Source organism: Bubalus kerabau, chromosome 6, assembly GCF_029407905.1.
Source record: "Bubalus kerabau isolate K-KA32 ecotype Philippines breed swamp buffalo chromosome 6, PCC_UOA_SB_1v2, whole genome shotgun sequence".
NCBI classification, from domain to species: domain Eukaryota; kingdom Metazoa; phylum Chordata; class Mammalia; order Artiodactyla; family Bovidae; genus Bubalus; species Bubalus kerabau.
In genome coordinates, this window is record NC_073629.1 from 20,596,268 (window position 1) to 20,620,233 (window position 23,966).

At 41.7% G+C, this 23,966-nt stretch overlaps 1 protein-coding gene across 3 annotated transcripts in view; it reads right to left on the reverse strand.

Annotated features, from left to right (window-relative positions):
- Positions 1–23,966, reverse strand: part of SETDB1 (SET domain bifurcated histone lysine methyltransferase 1) — a 33,486-nt gene that overhangs the window by 1,311 nt on the left and 8,209 nt on the right. For 2 of the 3 annotated variants that reach the window (XM_055584346.1, XM_055584347.1), the window contains exons 4-20: positions 16,329–16,363; positions 15,790–15,889; positions 14,675–14,800; positions 14,292–14,493; positions 13,550–13,623; positions 12,470–12,660; positions 11,602–11,731; positions 10,271–10,427; positions 10,029–10,187; positions 8,778–9,401; positions 8,328–8,444; positions 3,501–3,670; positions 2,351–2,979; positions 1,489–1,517; positions 1,242–1,374; positions 587–752; positions 27–238 (exon numbers count right to left, since the gene is read on the reverse strand). In XM_055584346.1, the coding sequence (XP_055440321.1) occupies positions 27–238; positions 587–752; positions 1,242–1,374; positions 1,489–1,517; positions 2,351–2,979; positions 3,501–3,670; positions 8,328–8,444; positions 8,778–9,401; positions 10,029–10,187; positions 10,271–10,427; positions 11,602–11,731; positions 12,470–12,660; positions 13,550–13,623; positions 14,292–14,493; positions 14,675–14,800; positions 15,790–15,889; positions 16,329–16,363 (3,254 nt within the window). The remainder of the gene's footprint in view (positions 1–26; positions 239–586; positions 753–1,241; positions 1,375–1,488; positions 1,518–2,350; positions 2,980–3,500; positions 3,671–8,327; positions 8,445–8,777; positions 9,402–10,028; positions 10,188–10,270; positions 10,428–11,601; positions 11,732–12,469; positions 12,661–13,549; positions 13,624–14,291; positions 14,494–14,674; positions 14,801–15,789; positions 15,890–16,328; positions 16,364–23,966) is intronic. The other variant, XM_055584348.1, reaches the window with a different exon arrangement.

Genomic DNA, 23,966 nt, shown 5'->3' on the forward strand with positions numbered 1-23,966 from the left:
ATACAGGTGAGCGAAAGGGGTCTCACATTGAGGTAGCGGCCCAGGTTGCCTTCAAGCTTGGCATCGATGATGTAGCAAGACTCCTCCCCATCGTAGAACTGACGTGTATTCTTACGAATGGGTGCACTCTCCCCCTTTTCCACGGATGCCATGTTGGTTGATTTAATGGCAATGCCATGGGTTGATTTCAAAGCAAAACCCCGGGTGGATTTTACTGCCACTTGGCGCTTCATTGGACCTGGAGAAGGAGAAGAATGGGGCTAGGTCCACCCCACCTCATGATTTGACCTTCTACTTCCTTTTTTTTCCTGCTTCCATTTTTATCCCACCCAGTGCACCTCAGGAATACCAATAAGCTGGGACTCTGAGGCAAAGGCCCAAGGTGGCAGTTTTTTTCAAGCAGGATTAGATCTCCTGGATACAGGAGCAGAGGGAAAATAACTAGAAAGAAGAGAGGGAGGGGATATGTCACACATTATTAACAGTTTAGCTGGAAGTCAGGGAGTCTTCCCAGGGATGCTTCCTAAGATCTGAATTTTTCCCCTACTGGTTCCTTCCTACTACTCCACAAATTCTTCCAGACTACCAGACATGTTCTTCTTGTCCTCAAAGTCATCCCCTTCAGAGCCAGAGGAGATGGTCTGGATATCATCACTGTCCATGGCTGCAGCTGAAGTCTGGCCAGCAGTGGGCTTCCGGCTGGTCCCACTTTCCCCCTCACTTTCTGTGCTGCTGGACAGGGTCAGGACATCCTGAGAAAGCAGAAGAGTGAAAAGAAGGAATAAGAGTAAACGGAGAGGGACTACCCTGGTGGTCCAGTGGCTGGGATTCCACACTCCCAGGAGAGGGGAACTGGTGTGGATCCCTGGTCAGGGAACTGGATCCCACAAGCTGCAACTAAAGAAGATTCTCCATGCTGCAAGGAAGATGGAAGATCCCACACACAGCAACTGGGGCCCGGTGAAGCCAAAAAATATATATGTATAAAAAAACCCGAGTAAATGCAAAGGTCCTCTTGGAATCCCTGCTTTTAGGTACAGTTAGGCATGAAGGGGTTGAGACTATAGCGAGATTAGATGCTGGATTAAGGAAAATGAAGCAGGAAGTCAAGGCCAGAGAAAAAGGAAAATATCCAACAGTAATTACGGTGACAGACTTGACACGAGAAGAGCGCTCCTTTACTCACACTCTAGAGTAAAACAGGAGGCTGGGTAAGGCACAGCTTGAGAAAGGCCACTTACATCCGGGTTTGGCTGAGCAGAGGCCATGAGTCGTCGGCTCTGATGCATACTAGTCTTACTTGGTGGGCGGCGAAGTCCTTCAGGCTTCACAGGAGAAGGATTGTAACCATAATTTCGAGAGCTTTCAGTAACTCTGATGGGAGAGGAAGACATGAGAGGGGTCAGGTTTACTGGCTGTTTCTCAGGCTGCTTTTGTAGGCTCGAGAGAAGGAAGATTTGGAAACAGGTAAAAAAGCAAAGCACTTACATCGACATCCTGTTTCGGTCATCAGGGTCCTGGAAAACAGAGCGAGTGAACGGCTGAATATTTCCTTGGTTCTAAATAATATATCCAACAACTGTAGACTTCACCTCAGATGACCTCTAAAGATATCAGCCAGCGAGAGGTACACTATCTCAAGTGGGGTGTGTGTGGAGAAATTACTCTCCAACTTGAGAATAACGATCATTTTCATCAGGAAGCCCCACTGGGAGGGGTCTCTAACCCTTCCCAATAATAGGGCATTACAAAATGTGCATGGAAAACACCATGGGCAGAATATTCCAAGGACAAGGGACTGTTCACCACCTGTAATGTGCTAAGTTTCAACATCATTAAAAATATGTTAAGATCAATTCTTGTTTTTCTACTATAATGAAAACAATGATGTAGGTAAATTGAGGTAGCAGTTTTAAAAAATTATTTTTAAATCCCCCACTTTGGAATGAACCAGGTACTTTCCCCACAGCAGGCTTTTAAAATAATTTGGTTCTTCAAACAAACACGGGGTCGCAAGAATCAGACACGACTTAGCAACTACACCACCACAGCAATGTATCAGGGGGAAGATTAATCAGGTTTGCCATAGAAATCCATCAAATAAATCATCTGCATGTGAAGACTCATGGTGAGGGAATTCCAGTCTATCCCGTGGTTAGAACTCTGTGCTTCCACTGCAGGGGACATAAGTTCGATCCCTGGTCAAGGAACTAAGATCCCCAAGCCATGTGGCATGGTCAAAAACAATAACAAAAGCACTCATGGTCTCGTGGTGAGATCGCATTAAGTTTGTCACCACATCAAACTTATATAACAGCCACAATTCTCAGAGTTCCCTGCCACTGCTTACCTCTTTCTTGGCCTGCTTGATGTCTCCCTCATCCTTGAAGCCCAGCCCTGAGGTGGAAGCCTTCTCAGCTTCCCCTCTGCCTCCCCCAGTGCGGCCTTCCACACCTTCACTAGTCTTGAAAGATGAACGGCTATCAGAGTCAGCAAAGCCACCTTCACTGACACTGTTGCAGCTCAACCACGAGGCCACTTTGTTCTTAGGTGTCTCTTCAGAGGAAGGTGGATTGCAGCCACCTACAGGGATTGATGGAGGGACAGGAATATGTGGGGGCCCTAGGTCTGGGGGGCGAGAGTCCTTGGAAGACATCTCAGACAATCCATTCTCCTTCTGGCCCCGGGTCTGCCGTCGGGTAGCATAGCTGCGCCACACCGAGCTGGTGCTGAAGTCCTCGTCCTTACAGAAGTTGTCATCTGAGCTGTCGTCATTGGACTCCTCGGGGTCCTCTGTGCCGCTGTTGCCATCCTCCTGGTCCTTCAAGTCTACACCACTGCTGTCAGAGGAACAGGGGGCATCACTCTCATACCCCTCCTTGAAGTTCTCCACGCTCTCAATATGGTCCAGATTGGCAAAGTACTCATCACCCATTTCCAGGCCCTCCTTGTCAGCAAAGTCATCTGTCAGGATCTTCCCTGGGAACGAAGAGAAAGCCTTCCAGGGTTATGAGGAGCTTTTAGAAAGAATAAAGTTCATTTCATCAATACCCAGCCCCACAGTACAGAGTCAAGTAACATTCATTATGGTCTCTTGTTTCTCTTTGATGATACCTCCTCCTTAGTGTCTTAACTGTGAGAGTAAGGGGAGCTTTAAATCTTGCCCTTTCTGCCACCCCATTCTTCCTAAGTTATGCTAAATCTCTGGGTAGAGTGATGTGGGGAAAAATGACACATGTCATTTTTTTCTAAAACCATGTCTCTCTCTGCTGAAACATGTCCACAATTTCATCCCTTTTTGTTCTTGTTCTCCTGAAGCACTTTTGACCCTTCCTGATCCGCTCAGACAGTCACATCACTCATGTTCTTTATAGAAGAAAATTCTGTCTTCTTCTTTCTCCTAGTTCACAGGTTAAGCATTTTATTCTTAAATTCAACTTGTCTCTGATTCAATGTTCCACCATGTTCTAACCCCAGAAAGCAACCCTTTCATCACTAACCTGCATAAATACAGACAAAGGAGCCTTTGGCAATGTCATCCAAGCAACGGATACCCCAGCCCTTGTTCTGGGTCTTGAAGAGCTGCAGACGAACCTGCAGGCCATGCTGTACCAACCGGTTTGTGCACATGTTAGGGTCACATTTGCAGCGTTTGTTACACTCATAAACTCTGGGAGGAGATCACAATAAAATCAATCATAACATGATCACTAGAGCATCTGTTACATTCACAGAACTGTTACAATTTTTAAGGTGTCATCATTTATCAGGTAATGATCTAAATAAGCAGACGTACTGAACTGTCTATGTTCTTCGATTTGTTTGGAAATATAGCTCAAAGAAATAACTCAGAAGGGGGAAAAGTACAGTGAATAAAAGAATGCCCAACACCTGGAGAAAAGCTAAGTGAACCAGGATGTGAATATGGATTAAGAGCCATTAAAATATGTCAGCCTGTAGAAACAGATACAATAAAATATATTTAAGGAAATCAGAAGCGCATATAATAGATACTGAAAGGGAGCAAAAGATGAGGAACTGGAAGTTCACGGGACTCTTGCTTTTGGTATTGATTTTCATTCTTTTATTCAGTGAACATTTATTAAACACCAAGAGCTGTACTAGACAGTGGGAACACGGCAATGGAAAAGGTCATGATCACTCCTCTCAGGGAGCTCATTTCTATCTAGTTTAAGGTATTACAACTTAACTATTTAAAAAATAAACTATTGAAGTTAATCAGAGAGCTAGTAAGTATCAACATTAAAGGAAGATAATACACTGAGAAAACTGTCATATTCTTAGGGAGTATCTATTTTTATGTTCTATTTCATGTTATGATTTAACTTCTTATTTTTCTGGTATGTAAATTTAAGGAAGACAATTGCTTTTAGACAGATGACAACAGTACAGTTAGTTGATGACATGAGTAAAATCTCTCCAGGCAAAGGTAACAGCAGCTTCTATTTACCAAGCACATATATTTTGTGTTTGGCATTATATCAATGCTTTATATACATTCTCTTATTCTATCCTTACAGCAGCCCTATAAAGGTATTTTTTTAAATTTATGAAAACATTAAAGCATAATACACATAGAGAGAAGAATATGTAAAAGTCTATAGCTCACCAATTTTTCACAAACTGAACACACCATGTAACCAATACCACATCAAGAAAGAACTTTGTTAGGTCTCTTAAAACTCTACTGGGGTTGGGAAGGTATTAATGTTCATATCCTCTGTTAACTAAAACAGGATCAGTTTGGAAAGGACAAGTCTAGAATGTGAATTCAGGTGTAATCACTACTAAGGGCTTCCCTGGGGCTCAGCGGTAAAGAACTCACCTGCCAAGGTAGGAGATGTGGGTTCAATCCCTGGGTTGGTAAGATCCCTGGAGAAAGACATGGCAGCCCACCCAAGTATTCTTGCCTAGGAAATCCCACAGATAGAGGAGCCTTGCAGGATACAGTCCATAGGGTTGGAAGAGTCAAGACAGGACTGAGTGATTGAACAACTACTACTAATCACCACCACATGGAACTTTCAGAGCAGCTAACAGAGTACCATTCATCCATTCAACAGGATTTACGTGGTTACTACGTGCTGTGCCCTGAGTAAAATCTGCTGATGATACAATGGTAAGCAAGAGAAACAAGGTTCCTGCCCTCATAGAGATTACCTCTTAATGGAAAAAGAGACCAAAAACAAGTCAACAAATAAAATGAAAGTTGTCACAGATACTATAAAAGGACAAACTCTGAATGAGAGAATTAAAGGAGTGAAAATGACCTAGTTTTAGAGTGACCAGGAAAGGCCTCTCTGAGGAGGTGACAGCAAAGCTGAGAGCTCAAGGTTAAAGAAGATAATCATGCAAACAACAGTGGAAGGGTGCCAAGAAGAGGGCACAGTATGTACAAGGGCTCTCGAGGTAGGCTGGCAAACTCTGGGTGAGCTGGATCCAGGCACTGAAGAGTATCAGTGCGGCTGGAACAGTTTTGGAAGGAGAGAGATAGGAAGGGGTCAGATAGTACACTGTCTTGTGATCCAAGATTAAGAGTCAGAATAAAATCCAAAGTGCAGTGGAAAGCTCTTAAAGAGTTTTAAGCAGGGGAGGAACATATTTGTGGTTATGTGAAAATACTTTTATGAAACATTTCAACCTATAAAAAAGCTATAATGAACCCTTACAGCATTATCAAATCTAAACATTGTTACAGGATCCAATTTTATTACAAGTAAAACATCAATGATACAATGTAGCTAAAGCTAACAGCTGTCTTTTCCTTTGCTTAGTTTTCAATATGCATTCAGCTTAAATTTATGTCCTGATTTCCTCTGATGATACTCAGACACATCAGGCTTTCTATCAAGCCCTCTTTCCCAAAAGCTCCTCCTGCAGCCGAGCCTGACCTGCTCTCACACTGGCTGTTCTCTCCATCTAGGGCACAGCTGCCAGCCTGGAAGCCCCTAACTTCACTATCATGTGGGATTCCCCTCACTCTTCTTTGGAGCTGGATCCACTGTTTCCCGGATCAGTATATGCCTTCCTCTCTCTTGTCTTTCCCCCTCACTTAGAACATTTCCAGTAATTTTCTGAGAGGGGAAATAATGGAAACATGTGAGGTATTTCATGTCTAAAAAAATGTTAGCCTACTTTAACCCACAACTGATAGTTTTCCTGGGTTTAGAACTCTGGGTTAGGAATAATTTTCCTGTGCTTCCCTAGTGGCTGAGTGGTAAAGAATCTGCCGGCCAATGCAAGAGACACAGGTTCGCTCCCTGGTCTGGGAAGATCCCACATGCCACAGAGCAACTAAGCCCATGCAGCACAGCTACTGCACCTGCGCTCTAGAGCCCGGGAGCCGCTACGAGCCCACGTGCACTAGACACCGTGCCGTGACAACGGGAGAGGCCGCCGTGGTGAGGGGCCTGTGCACGGCAACTAGAGTAGCACCCCCCTTGTCACAACTAGAAAAGAGCCTGTGCAGCGACGAAGACCCAGCACAGGCAAAAATAAGAAACAAATAAAATTATATACATATAAAAGAAATAATTTTCCTTAGAATTCGGAATAGATTCCTTAATTGCCATCTAACTATAGACATTATTTTAAGAAGGCTGAAGTTACTCTGAATTCTTTTTGTGGTATCTTTTGCTTACATAGAAAGTTTTAGTATTTTCTTTTTGTCCTCAGTGTTCTGTGGATATAATGATCACGTTTTATCACGTGCTTTAGTGGGCATCTATTTTCATCTGTTATGCTAGAACCTGATTTCACTTTGGAAACACAGACCCTTTCATTACGGGGCAGCATCTGAATTATTTCACTGATCATTCTTTCCTCTTTGTCCTTCCTATTAATTATGTATTTCTTACGTACTAGGCTAATTAGGTCACACATTCATGTATATCCAGCTTACCACATTATGTCTCACTTTGCTCACTGTCCTCTCTCTGCCTTGCCTGTCCTTCTCAATCTCACATGCTGATCTCATGTCTCTTCTCAGTCTCACATGTTTTTATCTCCTCTGTCCAATTTCCAGTTGCAGATCCCAGGACTTACTTCTGGGCACATTCTCTTTTCTATCATCAATGTTCTCTCCAGATGAACTCATCCAAGTTGTAACTACCATTCCTGAGCTGACGATTCCTAATTCCTTATGCCAGTCCGTACAGTTCTCTCTAGAAATCTCAATGCCTTCTTGACATTTCCACCTGGGTTGCCTAACAGACACCTCAAACTTAATGTGGCCAGAACAGCTGAATTTCACTCCGACCTGCAACTCTAGCTCTAGTCTTCCATTTTGGTACAAAACCCAACACACACCTAGCTCTTCAAGCATAAAATTTAGGACTTGTCCTTGATCCTCTTCTCCTTCTCATTCCATAGTCAATCTATCACGTTCTGTAGCTCTATCTCCAAGTGCATCCCTGAGCACATGTGCCGCCAACTACTGAAGCTTGTAAGCCCCAGAGCTTGTGTCTGCAAACAAGAGAAGTCATGGCGATGAGAAGCCCATGCACCGCAACCAGAGAGTAGTGCTTCCCCCGCAACAGCTAGAGAAAAATCTGCGCAAGGGCGACCCACTACAGCCAAAAATAAATATATAAAATTATTAACAAAAAAACCATTTTCCTTAGAATTTTGAATAGATTACTCAATTGCCATCTAGTGTCTAGCATTATTTTGAGAAGGCTGAAGTCACTGTGAATTCATTTCTCTTTTGTGGTATCTATCTTTTCTCATTTCTACTGCCACTTTCATTCTAGGACAAGCCCCAGCAACCACCACTTCTTACCTGTGTTCCTGAAATTACCTAATTGAGCTTCCAAATTCTATTGCTGCTGCTCTAAAGCTTATTTTTCACAGAGAAGTCAGAGTAATCTTTAGAAGGCAGACATCAGTAGTCTGCTTAAAATACTCTTAACAGCTTCCTATCACATCATGAATTTCATTCTAATTTTTATTCTGATTTACAAAGTCCTATAAATCAGGCCCCTGCCTACTTCTCCTCTCTGAATACGTCTCACTTGCCAGAGTAAACCACAATCTGTTAGAATAATCATATAGCTATGAAATCAGGTCATATTTTACTGCAAGCTCTGGGGCTTACAAAACTACTAGATACTACTCAATCATCATTTCAAGGAAAGCCCAAAGAAGAAATATGTGCTGGGAATTTGGTAAGTAAGATTTAATTGATAAAATGTCTGTTTCAGGTTTGTTTTTTTTTAACTTCAATTTTATAATGCTGCTGTTTCCTACAAACACAGACAAACAAGAATTCAGTCTCTGAGATGCTAAACTTTCCCCTGACTACTTACCCTGTGGGCAGACATTCTTCTAGTCTCTTGTATTGGTAGCCAGAGTTGGGGTTGATTTGGCCTCCTGGGGTGCAGGCTGTAGCCTGGATAGTTAGCTGATGGCAGGCACACTTGGACCTGCATGAAACAGAAGAGTACAACTACTAGAGCTGTGAGACTTTCTTCAGAGGCGAGAAGAACTACTGAGAAAAGGAGGGTGACAAGGTAGCAACATTTCTTTTTCTTCTCCCATACGTGTAAATGAGAAAGGAAAAGACAGTAGGAATATGACAGAGTAAGAGTAAGATAAAGAGACACAGAACAACAACTAACAACTGAATGCATATGGAGGGAAGCAAAGGAAAAGGAGAATCAGAGAAAAAAACAAACATAAGACACATGTGTTGCTGTTCAGTTAAAGGAAACCACAACAAAGTTGAAGGCAGGGCCACAATTCCCTGACCAACTCACTTGTCCCGGCACCCATCTTTGCAGTCACAGCCGACAAGAAATTCAGGGCCTGTGTTAATGAAAACACCCTTGCCCGGGATCCGTTCCTTGCTGTAGGCCACCTGAGGTGGGGGAGTTGTGTCAATCTCGTTAACGCAGGATAGAGGAACGTCTTCCTTCCCATAGGTAATGTCCAAAATATAGTAAAAAGGCTTATAGGGCTGAAACTTTCGGTCCACAAGAACATACGGATCCAAACAGAACATCTCCAGGAAGAGGAAGTCACAGCCAGTCTCAAAAAGGTAACGCTCAATCTCCTGCATTGTCCGAAGGCAGAGACCACAGGGTGTCTTATAGATAACATGAAAGCCCATCTTGCGGTTTACTCGGCGCCGGGCTGTCATTCGCCGGAAGTCATAGAGTAGTGGGACTAACAGAGGGTTCTTGCCCCGATACTGCTCACTTCTCATAGGTCTGACTCGAGACAGACAAGTATAGCTGCAGACATGAGGTAAGTAGAAAAGCTTCTCCATGGGGGCACGGTAGGAGGGCTCTGCAGGGGCCCGTTCCAGCATGCCATGGAAGGCTGGGGGTGCTGGGGGAGCTGAGGGTGCTGGGGCAGAGGTTGAAGAGCCTAAAGGTGACCTGAAAACGAGATGCAAGAGATCAGATCAGAAGGCAACAGGACCTCTCTGTTGTATAAGTAGACCATTAGCTGGCTAAGCCACTTCTCTAACCTGTCAAATAGCTATACTCTTGAAGCTAAAGATGACACAAGTAACTCAAACTTCCCCTTGCCTTACTGGACAAGAAAACACCCTGGTTACTCTTCATTAACTGATAATAACTGTTTCAACAGTGTGTCTTTTCCTGAATTTTATTTTTCCCTGTGAATTATGGGACTAGCATCCAGTCTTCTATCCGTGCTAGTTGCTTCCCCTACTATGTTTCCTATAAACACCCTTACTGACCTCCAGGATTCAAGGAAAGAGGCTCCCAAGTTCCCTTTCTACTGTACTGATGACGACACCATATTCAACAAGCAGTCTTAACAAATGACTTTCTGGTGATTGTATTTCTAGGCACCTAGTTTCTAATTCAATTATTCTTACTTTTTGTTTCCTGGAAAATTCCAAGGTTAAAGCTTTCAAGTCCAAACTTCTCACCATCATAATCTTAACAAGGCCCCTTGTGGCCAAGGAACCTCCCCATACAGTGACCACTCAGTCCACACTGCCAACATTCCCAACAGAGAGCCTTAGATTTTCTCACCTATATGTCTGATTGATCCCAGGTTTCCCACCAGGGGCATTTTCACTGAGTGCAGGGGATGTAGGGGAGGAATGACCAGAGCCCACAGATCCTGGCCGGAAAGATGTGCTTTTTTTGGCTACCTGCTTCCGAGATTGGGCAAGCTGGCCTTCCAAGCTTCTAGGAGATTAGAGATCATACAGTAAGGGATACAGAAAATGTAATATAAAAGAAACTGCTGAAAAAGAAGGAATAGCACTCACTCACTGTCACCTGCCTGGGGGGACAGAGCTGGACCAGGTGGGGCAGGTGGGGCAGGTGGGGCTGTTGGCTGTGGGGGTTCCATAGGCTTGAACTGGGTTCCAGTACTTGTTAGATCCTGAGTGTACTGGACCACAGGACCTTTGCTTCTCACAGCACCTATAAGAAAAGGAAATTGACCATAGAGAACATAAGAGCTGTGCCATTTATATTCATCCACAGATCTGATTCTCAATTTATATAATAAAGCAACAACGGAAACATTTTAAGTGCTAAGACTGTTAGATCTCATTATTTATACCAAAAAGTGGGAATACTGGCACAGGCTGACTTTCATTTAAATAGTAAGATTTTATCTTCCTGCCTCAGACAATTTACATTAATAATTATTCTATTGCTGTTGTTGTTATTTAACTGCTAAGTCATGTCTGATTCTTTGTGACCTTATGACTGTAGCCCACCAGGCTCTTCTGTCCATGAGATTTCCCAGGCAAGAATACTGGAGTGGGTTGCCATTTCCTCCTCCAGGGGATCTTCCCAACCCAAGGACTGAACCTGTTTCTCCCGCATTGGCAGGTGGATTCTTTACCACTGAGCCACCAGGGAAGCCAATTATGTTATACTTCGGTAAAAATTTTCAAAAATACACTCTCTGATCAAATGATGTTGTCAAGAAAAATTAACCAAAAAGTATGCCAGGAACATATAAAAACAAAACCAAAATTTTAAAACAAGTTAACCACACGTGGTGGAGAAAAATTAGACTGGAAGGCAGGGGATATGGCTTCGATCCCTGAACTGAGAAGATTCCACATGCCACAGAACAACTAAACCCATGTGCCATAACTACTGAGCCTGTGCTCGAAAAGCCGGGAGCCGGAACTACTAAGCCCGCATGCTCTAGGGCCTATGCTTTGCAACAGGAGAAGCCACTGTAATGAGAAGCCTGGACACTGAAATGATGAGTAGCCCCTGCTAGCTGCAACTAGAGAAAGTCCGTGAGCAATGAAGACCCATTACAGCCAAAAAAAAAAAAACCAAAACAAAAGGCCACAGATAACACACACAAAGCAGATAATCCTCATGTGAATAACAAAGGTAGTTACTACCAACAATACCCCTAACCTAAGCTAGTTTTTTCAGATTTTTATGTGTTTTTGAGAACAAATCAGAGCCACAGCATGTTGAGGCAGCAACACAAATTCATCACCACTACTGGAAACTTAGGAACACGTCATGTTTTCAATGTGGTGGTAGTGTCATCCTGGTATACATACACCTCTTGGCTGATTTGTCCATTTCTTCCCTCTCCCAGATAGCTTTCAGGACTTACCCATATTTGGACGTGTTCTGAGCTGTCCCCCTTGCTTCTTCTCTAGTGCAGAGGCGGATGATGTCTTCATGCTGAACATGGGCTCCAGTCGTGTAGAGCCTCGATAGATCCATTCACATCTTTTGTCATCCTAGGGGATTGCAAGGAAGGAAAGGTGGCAGGGGAATGGCTTAAAGGCCAGAATCTACCCTGCCACTTGAGAAGAATACCATGTGCCTCCCTTGGCGGAAATCTCCCTGATGAACGCCCAATTCCCTATCTATTCAATAAATTTATGTGCTAGGCTCCACAGCAGGCATCAGGAATTAAACAACAACAATAAAACCCCCCAAAACAAAAACACGTATATTTCTTGTTTAAAAAAATGACAAGAGATAGACGTTTATACTGAGTATAAGACATGTAACAAGGATCATTAGGATCAAAGGGCTGAGATAGCTCAGAGAAGAAATATAATTCTAAGAAAGGTGTGAGAGGGGAGAAAAGGACAAGTACAGAAGATTTAAGAGTTAAGCTGGGCCTTCAAAGATTACCAACACCTCAGAATTCACTGATCCCTCTTTTTTGTCCCATTACACTATCAATAACCCTGGGAAAACAGAACTAGCAGCCTTCTCTGTACCTACATGCATTGTGGATACTCCTGGAGAAAACACTATCATGCAGATTAGAGTCTTAAATTCAGGGATTTTATTTTTAATAACCACGCATAGAGGAATGAAAAAAAAGTAAAGCATGACCCAAAACAGTGAGAACAGGTAAGACAGTAACAAAGAAGAAAAGCTATGGCATGGCTACACATGCCACAGTTATGCTGTGCTCCCCCACCCACCCGAATCCCCGCCTCTGAGACTCCAAAGAAGAGTACCAGAAAGAGGATCCTGACAAGGCTGCCGTCCACCTCCTCGACTCGGGACTTCCACCACGTGCCTTCCCACTCGGTTTTGATCAGCTGGCCACTCTTGAGCAACACCATGGGGCGGTTGGGGTAAGCGGTGATATACTCTTCTATGAAGTCTCGGCAGGAGATGTCTTCTATGTCCTCCCAAGTCTTTTTCACTGTCCCAAGGAAGAAGGAGGGCTGAGAGAGGGCAGGTAGGGCATGTCTTGATAGGGAAAAAGGGTTGACAAGGAGACGTCTGGCATTTTTCAAGATGGGAGGGAGAAAAAAAATAAATGAAGAAATCATAACCTCAAGGGAAGCAAAACCATGACCACTTAAAAGTATTGAACCTAATGTGCAAACGCACACTCAAATTCTGCAAATACTAAATGAATTAGCAGTATGTAAACATAGGTGAGTCACTCATTTCCTAGAAATGGATGTTTCCTCTTAGGAAAAGTCAAGTGGAAGTTCTTGCTTACTTGATAAGTCTTTTTTTAAGATTTTAAAAAACCCTGTCCTTCCTTCTCATGCTCCATCAGGCTTTCAAAGGACCCTGAGTGTATTTACTGCCATGTTATGTGGAAACAGCCATTTTACTTGACTTTTCTGCAACTAAAAACAGATGCTTCTATAAGAGTCTCTCCTAAGCCAGAGTCACAAGTATAGAGGGCACTATGAAGACCCCATCTAATATAGGCTCTGTAGAAAGCACTCTGAAAGCACTACACAGACTCCAGATTTACACAAATGTTAAACATGAGACTAGGAAAGAAGTAACATCTTCTCAAACTTAAATCACTCAGAAATGAAATTAAAACACATCTACAATACGTGCATCCACTCAAAGTCAGTCATGATCTTCTAATGTCTGACTCTATGGCTGCCAAGACCTAACACTAGACATGAGCAAATAAAACTGTTCTCTCTCAAAGAACATTAATCAAACTTCTGCTTTTAGAGACTAAAACGCCAAGAACATTAGGGCTTTTCCACTGGTTGTCTTAAGAAATACAAGGTAGAAGAGGAAACAAAAAGAGCTAAGGAAAAAGGAGGGACACTCACGTGGCCGGCAAATGGGATACAGTTCAGACTGTGTCACATAGGAAGCATAGCCATCATCAAAGAAAATGAGAAACCTGTAAGGAAAGAGCGATGGTCCAAAGACTGCGCGCTATTATATTTAACATGACCAGGAATGATGATAGCTTCCATTCCTCTGGGTCACAAACAAGACACAATCCAGGGAACATGTTCCAGTGTACTATTTTCTTTCTACTAGTCTTTCTTCTCACCCCAAGAGTTAAGAATTCTCCCTTAGGTTAGCAGATGCAAACTATTATATATAGAATGGATAAACAGTAAGGTCCCACTGTATAGCACAGGGAACTATATTCAATATCCTGTAATAAATCATAATGGAAAAGAATATTAGAATTCTCCCTTAATCTAACCAACATATCCCCACTTTCCCAAAAGTGATTTATTCTTGTTATACTATTGAACTCTCACATTGCTGAAAAATATTTAGTCTCCATTTCTTCCTTCTGTATGAATTCTCTATTCCCCTAACCATTAATCAATCTGGATTATTCTCCCCCGACCAAATTTTCTCTTTGAGAAAAGGGAAAAAAAGGGGGGAAGGGAGCAAGAACCACCCACATGACTCGGTGGCAAAGAAAAGAGAGTTTCCAGCCACTGAGGACTAAGAACATCAGAGCTAACTGTGAGATCTGGACTATGGCTTAAACGGGGCAGATGATGTGCTCCTGGCTTCCACTCTCTTTACAATCTTCTGTCTAGGTACCTGAGCTTGTTTTTGACGTTTGGTGTCTCAGCTACAATGCCAGCATAGAGCCAGACCTGATTCCCATCTTTGTATTTGGCCACTACTCGACTGCCCACATACAACTTGTCAGCAGGAGGGTGGTAATCGTAGGCAATGTGGTTTCCTGACAGAAGACTCTTTCCTTTGTTGTCAAATTTCACCTTGTACTTCTTTCCTGACCCTGAGTCAAACGGAAAAGAGAAACAAAAATTTTTAAAAACCATCAGTTTCTGTGTGAGAAACTGATGCTATGTTCTGGTTGCTATCTGAGAGACAAAAGCCAAAGGCTGTGGGGAAAAGACATGATCACTGATGGTGGCTTGTGGGCTCTTGCATTAGCCCTCCCTCTAGCCTGAACATACCAACTGTCTGGATGGCAATAAGGGTGCCTTTGTGCCACGTCTTAGTTCTTTTTTTGCCGAGGATGCGCATGCTGACGACCAAGTCACCATCTTTGCTCAATTCTCCAGGCATCTGACTCAAGGTTCCTAGGAAGAAAGCAAAGTTGCTCTAAAGAGATACAGCACAGATTGGGGAAAGAATGGAAAATAAAGAGGGTACTGGGTTATTGGGACAAATGGGGTAATCTCTGATCCTTAACCACTTTTCCTGCTCCCTTGGCCAAGGGCAGAAATATAAGACACAGCTGACTCAACTCTTTATGCTAACAGGAAAAATATGAATTGAAATTCACATGTAACTCAAGACCATCTCACTGTAACCAAATATTTCTGACTCCTTATTAACAACATTAACTATTACTCATTAAATGCCAAGCAGCATGGTGGCTCAGACCATAAAGAATCCACCTGCAATGTGGGAGACCTGGGTTTAATACCTGGGTTAGGAAGATCCCTGGAGGAGGGCATGGCAACCCACTCCAGTATTCTTGCCTGAAGAATCCCCATGGACAGAGAAAACTGGCGGGCTACAGTCCATGGGATGGCAGAGTCGGACACGACTGAGCAACTAAGCACAGCACAGCTTTTATAAATCATTTTCCTGGGAGGGATCTCTTAATAGCTGCATTCTACAAACAAAGCTTCCTTCAGACCTCTTTTTTCGAGTTTGAGTTACTGTTTTCTTTAACCTTCATCTGAAAGAAGATATCATTAGCACGGAGCTAAAAAGGTATTTGGACAAAGGCATCACATGGTAGAAAGCCAGCAGACAAACGACTTAAGCCAAGAGACTTCCCCAGTGGTCCAGTGGTTAGGACTCTGCACTTTCAGTGCTGTGGTCCTGGGTTTGATCCCTGGTCAGGGTACTAAGATCCCACAAGCTGAGTGATGCAGCCAAAAAAAAAAAAAAAAAAAAAAAAAAAAGACTTAAGCAAACAGCAAGGAGAATCTGTGGTATTAAAAGAATCCTACAGAGGTAGAGAAAGATATTGAAATGTTAAAACACAGTCAGTATCCATGAAATCTCTGTAGGACTTCACCTCTGCACCTATACCAAGATGCCTCCTGACTCTAACCTTTGTGTAGATCCTGGGAACTACTCTTCTTGTTGACAGCATCCATGAACTTCTGCACATCTTGAGCCGATTTTCTTAAGGCAGCCATAGCTTCACGGAGCTGTAAGGAAGGGGATAAGGGAAACAAGTTTTTAAATAGCAGCACCGCTTCTTGAGAATAACAACTTGTCTTTTAAAAGATGAAATAGACTGAGTTATGTTTAGAAGCTTACAGTTACTTCTAGAAGCTTACAGTTATTCTATCAGGCAAAACTTGCCCTTTCTTACAAATCTGGTTCAGAAATCAGCTTTAGAAGCTTTCCTTGATTAATTAATCTAGCTTATCACTGCCAAATTCTATATTCATACAGCATTCAGTGTATGTATCTATAAGGAGCTTTTGCATACTTATAACATCTATTAGAGAACTGCAACCCGTGGGGCTGACTTCAGGGTGACTGGTTATATCTTGATGACTGAACTGACTTAACGGTTAGGCCAAAAGTTTCTTTATCTTCATATTCTTCTCTCTCATCCTTCTCCTACTCATTTCAAGTTACCTTCTGGTCTTTTGGAGTTCTGTTCCCAGCATCACCTAGACAAGAAAAATTGAGTGTAAAAGACTTATACATAAGAATTTCCAAGAAATCAAGAACCAAACTATCATGGGAACACTAATGATAACAACTATAAACCAGATATAGATACACATATCTATGTAAAAGTACAAAAAGCATTCAGAAAGATAAACAGCAAATAGATGATAATTCTTACCTGGGGATAAAGTACTGGTACAGGTGACAGTCTATGGGATCTGGGATTTTCAAATACTTGAATTTTTATAACTATAATTTTTTTATGGGTTATCTGAATGATTTGAAAAATGAAATGTGGCCAGTGAATTAAGCTAAAATGTTTCTTCTTGAGTAGTGCTGTCCAGTAGATAATGGTGATGGTTGTATAACCTTGTGAATATACTAAAAACCACTGAGTTATACATTTTAAAGGGGTAAATGTTATGTAAATTACATCTGATTTTTAAAATTTTTTAGTCAAATTTAAAGGCTTCCGTGATAGCTCAGTTGATAAAGAATCTGCCTGTAATGCAGGAGACCATGGTTCGATTCCTGCTATGATAGACATATTCTGTTTCTGCACTGTCCAATCTGTTAAAATTTGGCTACTAAGCACATAAAATGAGTTTTAAATTTTACTGAAGTGAAGTAAAGTAAAAGTTGCTCAGTCGTGTCCGACTCTTTGTGACCCCATGGACTATACAATACATGGAATTCTCTAGGCCAGAATACTGAAGGGGTAGCCTTTCCCTTCTCCAGAGGATCTTCCCAACCCAGGGACTGAACCCAGGTCTCCCGCATTGCAGGTGGATTCTTTAACAGCTGAGCCACAAGGGAAGTCCAAGAACACTGGAATGGGTAGCCTATCCCTTTTCCAGCGGATTTTCTCGATCCAAGAATCAAACCATGGTCTCTTGCATTGCAGGCAGATTCTTTACCAACTGAGCTATCATGGAAGCCTTTGCTGCTGCTGCGTCGCTTCAGTTGTGTCCGACTCTGTGCGACCCCCTAGACAGCACACTACCAGGCTCCCCCGTCCCTGGGATTCTCCAGGCAAGAACACTGGAGTGGGCTGCCATTTCCTTCTCCAATGCATGAAAGTGAAAATTGAAAGTGAAGTCGCTCAGTTGTTTGACTGAGTACTGGAATGGGGTGCCACTGCCTTCTCCAATGGAAGCCTTTAAATTTGACTAAAAAATTTTAAAAATCAGATGTAATTTACATAACAAATTTACCCCTTTAAAATGTTTAATTCAGTGGTTTTTAGTGTATTCACAAGGTTGTACAACCATCACCATTATCTAATTCTAGAACATTTTCATCACCCTGAAAAGAAATCCCACTAAGTATGGGGTTTCTATTAACAGTCATTCCCCATTCCACCATATTGGCAACCTCCAGCAACCACTAATCTACTATCTGTCTCTACGGTTTTGCCTTTTCTGCATACTTCACATAAATGGAATCATATGTGGTACATCACATGAGATTTATCTATGGTGCAGATTAGCACTTCATTTTTATGATTAATATTCCACTGTATGACTATATTTTATTTATCCATTCAGTTGATGGACATTTGGGTTATTTACACTTTTTGGCTGTTATGAATAATGTTGATAGGCACATTTGTATATGAGTTTTCAAAAATAATTAAACAATTATTCTGGCTGCGCTGGGCTTTAACTGTGATGCACATGCTTTCTCCTTCTCTAGCTGCAGTGGGCGGGCGCTACGCTAGTGGTGGTGTATGGGCGTCTGGCAGCGGTGGCTTCTTTTGTTCGGAACACTGGCTCTACGGTGCTTAGGCTTCAGTAGCTGCAGGCTCAGCAGAGTGCAGCACACAGGCTTGGTTGCCCTAAGGCATGTGGGATCTTAGTTCCTGGACCAGGGATCAAGCCCATGTACCTTGCATTTGCAGGAGGATTCTTTACTGCTGGACCACCAGAAGTCTCTATATGAGTTTTTATGTAGGCATATGTTGTCATTTCTCTTGGATTATGGCTAGGAGTAGAACTGCCAGGCCATAAAGTAACTCAATGTTTAACCTTTTGGTGAATTCAAAGACTTGTCCAAAGTGGCTGTACCATTCTGCATTCTCACCAGCAATTTTAGAGGGTTCCAATTTCTCCACATCCTTACCAATACTTATATTACTGTCTATCTTTTTTCTTACAGCTATCCTAATAAGTAGTTTTGACTTGCATTTCCTTAATAGCTAATGATGTTAAACATCTTTTCATATACTTATTAGTCATTTACACATCTTCTTTGAAGAAGTATCTATTCAAATATTTTGCCTATTTTTAAATGGGCTATTTGTCTTTTTACTCTTAAGTTTTAAGAGTTACTCATATATCCTGGAAAATACTAGATTTCACATTTCACATAATTTTTTAATTTTTGGCCCTGCCATGTGGTTTGCAGGATCTTAGTTCCCCAACCAGGGATTGAACCCAGGTTTTCCACAATGAAAACTCAGCATCCTAAACACCGGACCACCAGGAATTCTCACATTTCACATAATTTAAATAGCCACGTGTGAATGGTGGCTACTGTATTGTACAGTGAAGTTTCAGAGATTTGTAACATTTAAAAATGGAAGGCAATGGTGATAATCATTTTGCAATAAACATATATATCAAATCATTATGTCTTACACCTTAAATACTATATTATCAACTATATCTCAGTAAAACTTGGAGGGAAAAGTGGCAAAAATAAATAAATGGAAAGCAATGTAAATGACCAAAAATGAAAAAAAAATTTAGTGAGACTGTCAGATAAAAAAAGCTATATGCAAAAGTCAGCTACATGTCTAAATACTAGCAAAACTATTTAGAAATGTAGTTTTTAAAAAAAGTTAGTGCAAGCTTTCTGTGGAGAAAATGAATCAACCTTAATGAAAAATGTTAAGGACTAAATACATGATCTTTGTATGGGAGATTTAAATACTATGTAAATTATTAACTCTCTATATTGATAATCTGATAATGTCAACTGATACTAACATTTTGATAATGTCTATAGTTCTGGGGTTTTTATTGGTGTGTGTGGGGGAACATGAAAAGCTAACTCTCAAATATAAATATAAGCAAAACAGGTGTAAAAGAACCAAGACATCTGTGAAGAATGAGAAAGTAAAGTTACTAGAGTTAACAGATAGAAAAACTTATAAAGTCAGTGATGGACAGTACAGAGTTGACTTAGTAAGAAATGACACACCAGTGAAACAGAAAATCCAGGAACAAACCCATAGATATATGTATTCAGACCACGAACTCCTTATTGCCAAATTCAGACTTAAATTGAAGAAAGTAGGGAAAATCACTAGACCATACAGCTATGACCTAAATCAAATCCCTTATGATTATACAGTGGAAGTGAGAAATAGATTTAAGGGACTAGATCTGATAGATAGAGTGCCTGATGAACTGTGGATGGAGGTTCGTGACATTGTACAGGAGACAGGGATCAAGACCATCCCCATGGAAAAGAAATGCAAAAAAGCAAAACGGCTGTCTGGGGAGGCCTTACAAATAGCTGTGAAAAGAAGAGAAGCGAAAAGCAAAGGAAAAAAGGAAAGATATAAACATCTGAATGCAGAGTTCCAAAGAATTGCAAGAAGAGATAAGAAAGCCTTCTTCAGCAATCAATGCAAAGAAACAGAGGAAAAAACAGAATGGGAAAGACTAGGGATCTCTTCAAGAAAATCAGAGATACCAAAGGAACATTTCATGCAAAGATGGGCTCGATAAAGGACAGAAATGGTATGGACCTTACAAAAGCAGAAGATATTAAGAAGAGATGGCAAGAATACACAGAAGAACTGTCCAAAAAAGATCTTCATGACCCAGATAATCACCATGGTGGGATCACTGACCTAGAGCCAGACATCCTGGAATGTGAAGTCAAGTGGGCCTTAGAAAGCATCACTATGAACAAAGCTAGTGGAGGTGATGGAATTCAAGTTGAGCTATTCCAAATCCTGAAAGACGATGCTGTGAAAGTGCTCCATTCAAGATGCCAGCAAATGTGGAAAACTCAGCAGTGGCCACAGGACTAGAAAAGGTCCGTTTTCATTCCAATCCCAAAGAAAGGCAATGCCAAAGAATGCTCAAACTACCGCACAATTGCACTCATCTCACACGCTAGTAAAGTAATGCTCAAAATTCTCCAAGCCAGGCTTCAGCAATATGTGAACCGTGAACTTCCTGATGTTCAAGCTGGTTTTAGAAAAGGCAGAGGAACCAGAGATCACATTGCCAACATCTGCTGGATCATGGAAAAAGCAAGAGAGTTCCAGGAAAACATCTATTTCTGCTTTATTGACTATGCCAAAGCCTTTGACTGTGTGAATCACAACAAACTGTGGAAAACTCTGAAAGAGATGGGAATACCAGGCCACCTGATCTGCCTCTTGAGAAATCTGTATGCAGGTCAGGAAACAACAGTTAGAACTGGACACGAAACAACAGACTGGTTCCAAATAGGAAAAGGAGTACGTCACGGCTGTATATTGTCACCCTGTTTATTTAACTTCTATGCAGAGTACATCATGAGAAACGCTGGACTGGAAGAAACACAAGCTGGAATCAAGATTGCCGGGACAAATCTCAATAACCTCAGATATGCAAATGACACCACCCTTATGGCAGAAAGTGAAGAGGAACTAAAAAGCCTCTTGATGAAAGTGAAAGTGGAGAGTGAAAAAGCTGGCTTAAAGCTCAACATTCAGAAAACAAAGATCATGGCATCCGGTCCCATCACTTCATGGGAAATAGATGGGGAAACAATGTCAGACTTTATTTTTCTGGGCTCCAAAATCACTGCAGATGGTGACCACAGCCATGAAATTAAAAGACGCTTACTCCTTGGAAGGAAAGTTATGACCAACCTAGATAGCATATTCAAAAGCAGAGATGTTACTTTGCCAACAAAGGTTCGTCTAGTCAAGGCTATGGTTTTTCCAGTGGTCATGTATGGATGTGAGAGTTGGACTGTGAAGAAGGCTGAGCGCTGAAGAATTGATGCTTTTGAACTGTGGTGTTGGAGAAGACTCTTGAGAGTCCCTTGGACTGCAAGGAGATCCAACCAGTCCATTCTGAAGGAGATCAGCCCTGGGATTTCTTTGGAAGGAATGCTGCTAAAGGTGAAACTCCAGTACTTTGGCCACCTCATGCGAAGAGTTGATTCACTGGAAAAGACTCTGATGCTGGGAGGAATTGGGGGCAAGAGAAGAAGGGGATGACAGAGGATGAGATGGCTGGATGGCATCATTGACTCGATGGACTTGAGTCTGAGTGAACTCCGGGAGTTGGTGATGGACAGGGAGGCCTGGCGTGCTGCGATTCATGGGGTCGCAAAGAGTCGGACACGACTGAGTGACTATTCTGATCTGATCTGATCTGAAGTAATTTATGACAGAACAGCAGAGACATTACTTTGCCAACAAAAGTCCTTTTAGTCAAAGCTATGGCTTTCCCAGTAAATGGCAACCCACTCTGGTACCCTTGCCTGGAAAATCTCATGAACAGAGAAGCCTGGTAGGCTACAGCCCATGGGGTTGCAAAGAGTCGGACACGACTGAGCAACTTCACTTCACTTTCACATGTATGGATGTAAGAGTTGAACTATAAAGAAAGCTGAGCACCAAAGAATTGGTGGTTTTGAACTGTGGTGTTGGAGAAGACTCTTGACAGTCTCTTGGACAGCAAGGTGATCCAACCAGTCCATCCTAAAATAAATCCATCCTGAATATTCATTGGAAGAACTGATGCTAAAGCTGAGATTCCAATACTCTGCCCACCTGTCAAGAAGAACTGATTCATTTGAAGAGACCCTGAGGCTGGGAAAGACTGAAGGTGGGAGAAGGGGATGACAGAGGATGAGAGGGTTGGATGGCATCAGCAACTCAATGGATATGAGTTTGAGTAAGCTCCAGGAGTTGGTGATGGACAGGGAAGCCTGGAGTGCTGCAGTCCACGGGGTCCGCAAAGAGTCAGACATGACTGAGCGCCTGAACTGAACCGACTGAAGCAATGTGAATCAGCAAGAGATGGCTCATTTCAATAATGGTGCTGGAGAATTATTTAAGAACACAATGAAAAAAAGAAAATACCTCAAATATTACACAAAAAATATATTTCAGTTAGATTAAAAACTTAAATGTGAAACGTAAAACTATGAAACTTTCAAAGGCAATGTAAAAGAAGATCTTTGTAGATTCAGGCAGTAAGGACATAAAAAGCAGTGACCATAAAAAAAAATGTTAAAAGTTACAACTTCTGTTTATTAGCAAATAACATAAAAAGTAAAGACAAACTATAAGCTTGGAGTAATACGTCCATTTTATAACTGCAAAGGATTAGTAATTATAATTACAGGAATAACAAAAAGACTCTCTGAACTAAAAAAAAAACAAACAAACATACAGTTGAGTGAATGAGCAAGAGACATGAACAGACATTTCAAAGAAAAACTATGGATAACTCACACATGAAAAGATTCTCAAGTCCATTAGTAAACAGATAAATCAAATTTTAAAATGACAATACCATGTGTTGTCAAGGATGTGGAACATGGGCCACTTGCATTCACTGGTGGTATAAATATAAATTGGGACAACCACTTTGGAAAGCTTTTTGGTCATTAATTATCCAGTAAGGTTGAAAATCACTTCACGGGAAATAGATGGGGAAACAGTCAGACTTTATTTTTTTGGGCTCCAAAATCACTGCAGATGGTGACTGCAGCCATGAAATTAAAAGACGCTTACTCCTTGGAAGGAAAGTTATGACCAACCTAGATAGCATATTCAAAAGCAGAGACATTACTTTGCCAACAAAGGTCCATCTAGTCAAGGCTATGGTTTTTCCTCTGGTCATGTATGGATGTGAGAGTTCGACTGTGAAGAAGGCTGAGCGCCAAAGAATTGATGCTTTTGAACTGTGGTGTTGGAGAAGACTCTTGAGAGTCCCTTGGACTGCAAGGAGATCCAACCAGTCCATTCTGAAGGAGATCAGCCCTGGGATTTCTTTGGAAGGAATGCTGCTAAAGGTGAAACTCCAGTACTTCGGCCACCTCATGCGAAGAAGAGTTGACTCATTGGAAAAGACTCTGATGCTGGGAGGGATTGTGGGCAGGAGGAGAAGGGGACAACAGAGGATGAGATTGCTGGATGGCATCACTGACTCAATGGACGTGAGTCTGAGTGAACCAAACTGAAGGTTGAAAATTCCATATCCAAAGAACCAGCAAATCCACTCTTACAGTATACTACAATATCCTAAAAAGATTCTTGCATGTGTGCATCAAGGATCAAGTACAAGAATATTTACAGCGTTATTTATAATTGCAAAAAAACTAAAAACAAATGAAATGTCAATTTTTAGGAGAGAGATAAACTGGCGTATTCACATAATGGAGCGCCATACTGCAGCAGTAACTGTACCAAGCATCACACATCAGCATGATACTGATGAAGTCATCGAAAAATGCATGCAGTGTCTAAGAGTCCATTTACCTAGTTCAAATATAGGCAAAAGTATAGCACTTTTGGTGATACTGATAAGACAAGACTGGACAATCCCCCTATGTAGAAAACAAATATAAAACTGGACA